This window comes from Eucalyptus grandis, chromosome 3, assembly GCF_016545825.1.
Source record: "Eucalyptus grandis isolate ANBG69807.140 chromosome 3, ASM1654582v1, whole genome shotgun sequence".
Lineage (NCBI taxonomy): Eukaryota > Viridiplantae > Streptophyta > Magnoliopsida > Myrtales > Myrtaceae > Eucalyptus > Eucalyptus grandis.
The window spans coordinates 49443306-49451882 of NC_052614.1; the positions used below are offsets into that span (position 1 = coordinate 49443306).

At 39.3% G+C, this 8577-nt stretch overlaps 1 protein-coding gene across 1 annotated transcript; it reads left to right on the forward strand.

Moving 5' to 3' along the window:
- The first annotated feature begins 6426 nt into the window (after positions 1-6426).
- LOC120291923 (G-type lectin S-receptor-like serine/threonine-protein kinase SD2-5) lies at positions 6427-8141 on the forward strand. Its single transcript, XM_039309732.1, has 2 exons — positions 6427-6714; positions 7569-8141. The coding sequence occupies exons 1-2, from the start codon at positions 6427-6429 to the stop codon at positions 8139-8141; spliced, it is 861 nt and encodes a 286-aa protein (XP_039165666.1).
- The last annotated feature ends 436 nt before the right edge of the window (positions 8142-8577 follow it).

Sequence of the window (8577 nt, forward strand, 5' to 3'; positions counted from 1 at the left end):
GGTATAGTCTCATTGATGCTTATTTTTTGAAGGAAGGTTTTAAAAAATGTCCATATGAGCATCCACTTTTTAATAAAATAGGTGACGGAGGAAAGTTGCTTATTGTGTGCTTATATGTGGATGATGTTATTTTTAATGGAAATGATCATGCCATGTTTGACAAGTTTAAGAATTCTATGATGGTTGAATTTAAGATGACTGATCTTGGGATGATGCATTACTTTTTAGGTATTGAAGTGACTCAATCAGCAGCAGGGATTTTTAATTCTAAAAAAAAATATGTTCAAGAGATTTTAGACAGATTTATGATGAAGAATTGCAATTTTGTGAGTACACCAACTAAATTTGGTTTGAAGCTTTTGAAAGATCTTGAAGGAAGAAAGTTGGACAACACTCTCTACAAGCAAATTGTGGATAGCTTGATGTACTTCACCACAACACGGCCTAGTACAATGTATGATGTGAGTCTCATTAGTAGGTATATCGAATGCACAAGAGAGATGCATCTTAATGCAGCAAAAAGAATTGTTTGTTACTTGCAAGGTACTGCTACTTATGGAGTGCTTTATAAGTAGGAAGAATAGTCGGATCTATTTGGCTTTACAGATAGTGATTATAATAGAGATCTAAATGATAGAAGAAGCACTTCAAGATATGTTTTTATGCTAGGTTCAGAAGCTGTTTCATGATCCTCAAAGAAACAACCAATCGTTACTTTATCGACGACTGAGGTTGAGTTTGTAGCTACAACTTCATGTGCTTGTCAAGCTATTTGGCTAAGAAAAATTCTTGGAAAACTTCAGTTTAAGCAATAAGGAGCAACTTCAATTTATTGTGATAACATTTTAGCCATTAAACTCTCCAAAAAACCTGTTCTACATGGTAGAAGCAAATACATAGATGTGAAGTATCACTTCTTGAGATCTTACGATGGACGAAGCAATCGATCTTATTTTCAGCAGAAGTGAAGACCAAGTTACAGACATACTAAATCCCTCAAGTTGCCTATGTTTATGAAGCTAAGAATATTGCTTGGTGTTTGCTCAATGGATAATCCAACTTAAGGGAAGGTATCTATCATTTTTTAAACTGATTGTCTATAACATCATTTAAGGGAGGGAATGTTGGCTAGAATTAGTCACTGTATTTTTTAGTTTGACCGAGCCAAAATTGTTTAGTTTGTTAGGATTCTGTCGTTATAATCCTAGATTTTAGGGATTGGTTTTCTTTGTTGCTATTTTATAGTTACTTGTTGATATCGGTGGCCTTTTGCGAAGTAACTCGACTGGTTTGATTCTAATTCCAAAGGACAAATTCGCCTCCCAGGACAACAGGAGGCATAATTTGCAGAAACAACCTTCTATATCAAGTCAAAGATTGTTGTCGTAGTCATATCAATCCTCCTTCCGTATGCCATATTTGTACGACCTCGTCGCAATTGTAGAAGCCCCCAACGATGAAGAAACAATATGGCCCGACGTGAGGGTTAATCTCATATTGAATTTTTAGCACCACATCAAACGGTTAGGACGGAGAGCTTGTTCGAATTTGGCTTGTTGTTCTGTAATGGCAAGGTAAGGAACAAGAAGAAATAAGTCATCCTGATTAATCTTTTTTGTTAATTTACATCAACACGGAGAGAAAAAGAAGAAATATTGCAATGATCCCTGAGCATTCTTCTCAAAACATCCGCACTCTGTCGTCTTGAATACTATGGATGCATCTTTTGGTTTTCCAACTGCAGTTACGTTTTTGCTTCATGTCCTCATGATAACGATCTTGAGGCAAAGGAAGAATAGGGGTTTAACACTAGTCAAACTTGTGTATCTAATTGCTCAATGCATTAACCCTAAATCCTACAACTGCTAAAGAGTCACTACTCTTCTAATTAGTTTCAAACCTCAGTCAAATTTTACAACGGAAGCCTCAAGCACAGTAGCAACAACCAGTTTCCTGTCACGAGACGCCATCTTTAGTAGGAAATCACTGACACTTTTCGTTTAGACATTACAGTGAAGAAGATAATTTTGAAAAGTATAAACTTTCCTAAGCATATATGACCATTGATCTTTTCCATTACTATTTTATAGTTTTTGCGCTTTTCTCAGAATTATTTACTTAAAATTTGTTGATGAGGCTTAATACATATATACAAATTTAAAAGCGATAAGACTAAAAAGAATATATTTTTTTTAAGTATGGTAGAAAATTTTAGAGGTGAATATGAAATCATGTACATAAGTGGACTAATACGATGAATTTTCTAAAGCTAAATGAGTATTGATAATTTATATGTTGTCTCAACATATTGTTTTGTCCTTATTTCTTCATTTATCAAATATCATAGTGCAGACAAAGTACTCTATTAGATCTTGTATATCATTGCTATCGATCACAATTATAGAGTTTTTTTTTTTTTTGGTCAGTACAATTATAGAGTTAACTAGTGAGCTCATCGAACATTAAGTACACATTAAGTACACAATATGTCTATGTTTTCCAGTTTTCTTATTGATATTTATTTTAATATACAATCATAAGTTTGAATGTGAATTATTTAAATTAGTTGAGGTCTTAAAGCTTTAGGATGATTAAAATGCAACTAACTATAACTAAATTAGGTTTTGTGGCTAATTCAAAAAGTTTATTCCAAGTACGTTTTGTCCTTAACACTACTAGTTGACTGAACTTCTTATTTCAGCTAGCTAAAATTGGATCTTAATTAGATTTGGTCAGCTCGGCTATATATTGAATAAGACCCAGCCGACCTAATCTCAAGAATGAGTAACAAAGTCTATGTCAATATGACCAGCTCATACATTAGGTAGCCATTCAGTTGGTGAAAAGCATAGGCATCTACAAGCTTTTCCACTAAAATGGTGGGGCAGGTTCATGGAGGCTAGAATCTAATTGAGAACAAGCATCATTTTAATAAATTGAAGTGTTGGGAATTGGGATGGATATGAACAACGACCAAATTTGCCGGGTTTCATTTTGAACTTACGCTTAAATTGATAGGAAACAACTTGTATTGGCCAAGTGTACTATATGGCCTTTTAATAATTTCTCTGGTTTTGGTGGGTATGCCATAATGCTCTGTTGGAAGGCGGGCTTAATATTATCTGAAATGTGAATATTAGAAAACAACACCGAGTATGGAAAATTAGCCAATAGTTATGGCTTCATGCAAATCCAAGAATCTCTTCCAGAATATGTTACCAATGTTATTGATTCACTTCCTAGAAAGGAATCCACTTAACGGCCTATGGCATGTGCGCACATGTACTCTTATCCATGAGCCCTGTTTGGTTCAGCATTTCAAATGGGCTTTGGGATTTCAAAATCCCTTGGCCAAATGTAAATAACGTTTGATTCATTTGGGTTGCTCAACCCTGGCGACTGCCGCTCGAGCGTCACAATCCGACCCTGACGACGGCCGCTCGAGCATCACAATCACCTAGTAACTATCGCGTAGGGTCACGTAACCTAGGCAACGCCTAAGGTCGTGCAACTTTAGGTGTCGACTGTCACTTGGGTCTCGCAACCTCGAGCGACACTTAGGTTGGTGTGACCCAGGCGACCCATCATCCTATTTCCTAGACATGGCCCGCGTGTTGGTTTGTTTTCCCTTTACACCGCTCACGCCTTCTGCAAAAAGAAGAGCGACAGAGGCAGAGCAGGAGGGGAGCAAGTGGCGGCGTGAGCCGCGAGGGTAAGAAATTTTCTGTTCGCTCGTTTGAATCACCCTCGACCTTTGTCGGAAGCGAACTTGCTTGTCGTTATTGTTCATCGCTGAAAACTCTCAAATCAAATAACCTCATAAAGGTCCTGCCTCTTCCTTGCTTATTGAGTTTGAGAACGTCAAACCGAACCGATGAGATTTTGGGCAAACCGTACAAAACCCAAACAGATTTGTTGCAAGAATGTCGATATAGAGCTTAATATGCTGGGTTTAAGACGTGAACGACGTTAAATCTAAATTTGGAGGTGGTATTCTGAATTGCACATCAATTGTTTGACAAAAAGCTTAAATGAAGCATCGAATTCGACTGCATAAAATTGATGCTTAAAATCTTTGTTTTGCACTCGGTTTATTCTAATATTGTTGCATTATCATTGAATCTGTTTCCCTTTGATTTTGTGACATATTGTTTGATGCACAAGTTGGCCGTGGACGAACGTTTTCTCGCCGGAAAATTATAGTGTTGAGTGAAAAGGCCTTGGTGAAGATCTCGTCGGGGGAGACCACCCAAAGAAGAAGACAACGTAGAGTAAAAGAAAAGAGCGAAAATAATATAAAAAAATTTAAAAAAATCAGAAGGGAAACAAAATTTCGGATCAAGTGGCCAAGTCAGGGTGTTGTGGGTAAAGAATAGAATGTGTCTTTTTTGAGCGTGTGGGCTCCATGGGTATTCCACCTTAGCCTTTATCAAAGTCAACCATAGTTGAAACACACTGATGCCATCATCAATCATTTGAAGAAAGAAAAGGGGACGAACAGTGTTAATCCTAGGGACTACCATTGGAGCGGTTTTGATGTTCTTAATAAGCACATTTGGGATTTTTATTTCAAGTAAGGTGAGAAGAAATGATGTCGAGGATGATGATTCGGACTTAACAAGGCTTCAGATAACTAGATTCCCTTATGAGGACTTGAAGGTCATGACAAGAGATTTCAACATCAAGCTTGGGGAAGGAGGATTTGGCTCGGTGTTTTTAGGAACTTTACCCAGCAGCATAGGGATTACAGTCAAGTGCATTGATGGTTTTGGTCAAATAAGGGTGTGCATGGCAACGTTTCTATTTCGGGGAACTATTTTTAAGTAAAATAAGGTATTTAGTAATTATACAAAATTTATATTCTTGAAATAGAAAAAGAATAGAATGTGTTTGTAAAAATTTATAATTTTTTGTATTTATTTGTTTATTTTATTACTCATAGACCATCGACTGTCGCCAACCACACGATCGTTGCACTATCATCACACGATCGTCGAACGATTGTCGCACGATCGCCACATGACTGTCACACGACTGTCGCACGATCGCCGCATGACCATCGATCATCGCCGCCAATCACCATTGCAGGATTGCTACCTACAGCCCACTTGCCGCCGGAGGGGGAGGTGGCCGCTGAGCTATGGGCGGTGGTCTTGCGGTTGTGGTAGGCAACGACAGTCGGCGGTTGTGCAGCGGTAGGCGGCAATCGTGCGATGGCGGCGATGGCAGGCTACGGGCGGACGGTGGTAGCCGTTGACCGATGGGCTGTGGGTGGCGGTCGGTGGGCTATAAGCGGCGGCAACCGTCGCTAGCCATCGGCTGCTGATGGTGGCCGTGGGTGGAATGAGATGGTCGATGATTGGCAGGTGGCCAGCGGTGGCCGCAACAAGGAAGAAGAACAAAAGAAAAATAGAAAACAAAAACTTATTTCTAGAAATCCACTTTTTTTTTTTTTTTTTTTGTTTATTGTTTTCTATTTTCTATTCCGGGAATAGAAAAATAAGTTGGCGTTACCAAACAGATTTATGTTCTTTTTTTTTAATCTGGAGAACAAAAGAACAAAAATCGTGAGAAATAAAAACGTTACTATGCAGACCCTAAAGAAGTCTTTCTTGGACAAGGTCGGAACCATTGGTACTATCCATCATGTCAATCTAGTGAGACTACTTGGATTTTGTGCTGAAAAATCACATAGGCTTTTAGTTTATGAGTACATGTGCAATGGTTCTCTTGATAAGTGGATCTTCCATAATGATCAAGAGTTTGACCTCTGTTGGCAAGTGAGGAGAAAGATTATCGTCGACATTGCCAAAGGACTAGCCTAACTCCCTGAGGAATGTCATCAAAAAATAATTTACTTGGACATCAAACCCCAACATATACTTTTGGATGAACATTTCAATGCAAAGCTTGCTGATTTTGGGTTGTCAAAGCTAATTGATAAGGACCAAAGCATGTCATGACGACCATGCGAGGAACACATGGTTACCTTGCTCCAAAATGGTTGAGTTGTGTTATCAAGGAAAAGGTAGATGTGTACAGTTTTGGCATTGTGATGTTAGAAATCCTATGTAGGAGGAAAAATGTGGACCACTCATTGCTGAGTGATGAAGTGCATATGCTGACCCTTTTCAAGTGCAAAGCAAAACAAGAACAACTATTGGACATGATTGATAAGTCCACTGGTGAAAAGAAGTTGTCAAGATGATGAAAATCGCAGCATGGTGTTTTCAAGATGATAGTAGCAAGATGGCACTATTTCGTAATCAAACCAATTTCTCTGGTGGAGACTGCTATTTATTATTAGATTCATTTTCCCTTGCAAACAAGTAGTCCAGGGAGTATTCCACCTTAGCCTTTATCAAAGTCAACCATAGTTGAAACACATTGATGCCATCATCAATCTTTTGAAGAAAGCAAAATGGGATGAACAATGTTAATCCTAGGGACTACCGTTGGAACAGTTTCAATGTGTTAATAAGCACATTTGAGATTTTTATTTCAAGTAAGGTGAGAAGAAATGATGTCAAAGATGATGATCCGGACTTACCAAGGCTTCGGATAACTAGATTCCCTTATGAGGACTTGAAGGCCATGACAGGAGATTTCAACATCAATCTTGGGGAAGGAGGATTTGGCTCTGTGTTTCTAGGAATTTTACCCAGTGGCATAAGGGTTGCAGTCAAGTGCCTTGATGGTTTTGGTCAAATAAGGGTGTGCATGGCAACGTTTCTATTTCGGGGAACTATTTCTATTCCGGGAACAATTTCTAAGTAAATTAAGGTATTTGGTAATTATACAAAATTTATATTCTTGGAATTGAAAAAGAATAGATGTAAAAATTTATAAATTTTTGTATTTATTTGTTTTTTTTTAATCTAATTACCACCCGGCGCACGATCGTCGCACGACTGTCTCACGATCGTTGCACGATTGTCGCACGATCGTTGCACGATTACCGCATGATCGCCGCACGACCGTCGCACGACCGCGCATGATCGCTACGCGCCGCATGACCACCTATCATCGCCGCAATTGCTATGCAGATTGCCGCCCAGCCCCACTCACCATCGGAGGGGGCGGTGGCCGGTGAGCTGTGAGTGGTGGTTTCACGATTGTGGTCGACAATGACGGTAGGCGGTTGTGTGGCGGCAGGCGGCAATCATGCAGCGGTCGGCGACGGTAGGCTACGGGCGGAACGGTGGCGGCCGTCGACCGATGGGTCAGGGCGGTGGCCGGTGGGCTATAGGTGGCGGCAATTGTCACTAGCGGTCGCCGACCGGGGCCATGGGCGGCAAGAGGTGGTCGATGGTTCGCAAGCGGCCAGCGGTGGCCGCAACAAGGAAGGAGAACAAAAGAAAAATAGAAAAAAAACTTATTTCTAGAAATCTACTTTTTTTTTCCTTTCTTGTTTCTGTTCGAAATTTATTCTTCAACCACTTTTCTATTATGAGAAATAGAAAAATAAGTTGACGTTACTAAACAGATTTATATTTTTTTTTTTTGTTCCGAGAGAACAAAACAATAGAAATCGTTAGAAATAAAACGTTACCGTGTAGGACCTAAAGAGGTCTTTCTTGGTCAAGGCCGGAACCATTGGCACTATCCATCATGTCAATCTAGTGAGAATACTTGGATTTTGTGCTGAAAAATCACATAGGCTTTTAGTTTATGAGTACATGTGCAATGGTTCTTTTGATAAGTGGATCTTCCATAATGATCAGGAGTTTGACCTCTGCTGGCAAGTGCGGAGAAAGATTATCGTCGATATTGCCAAAGGACTAGACGAACTCCATGAGGAATGCCATCAAAAAATAATTCACTTGGACATCAAACCCCAACATATACTTGTGGATGAACATTTCAATGCAAAGCTTGCTTATTTTGGGTTGTCGAAGCTAATTGATAAGGACCAAAGCCATGTCATAACGACCATGCAAGGAACACATGGTTACCTTGCTCTAGAATGGCTGAGTTTTGTTATCAAGGAAAAGGTAGATGTGTACAGTTTTGGCATTGTGATGTTAGAAATCCTATGTGGGAGGAAAAATGTGGACCACTCTTTGCCGAGTGATGAAGTGCATATGTTGACCCTTTTTCAAGTGCAAAGCAGAATAAGAACAACTATTGGACATGATTGATAAGTCCATTGTTGACAAGAAGTTGTCAAGATGATGAAAATCGCAGCAGGGTGTTTTCAAGATGATAAGAGCAAGATGGCACTATTTCGTAATCAAACCAATTTCTCTGGTGGAGACTGCTATTTATTATCAGATTCATTTTCCCTTGTAGATGAGCAGTCTAGGGAGTATTCCACCTTAGCCTTTATCAAAGTCAACTATAGTTGAAACACACTGATGCCATCATCAATCTTTTGAAGAAAGCAAAATGGGACAAACATTGTTAATCCTAGGGACTACCGTTGGAGCAGTTTCGATGTTCTTAATAAGCACATTTGGGATTTTTATCTCAAGTAAGGTGAAAAGAAATGATGTCGAGGATGATGATCCAAACATACCAAGGCTTCAAATAACTAGATTCCCTTATGAGGACTTGAAGGTCATGACAGGAGATTTC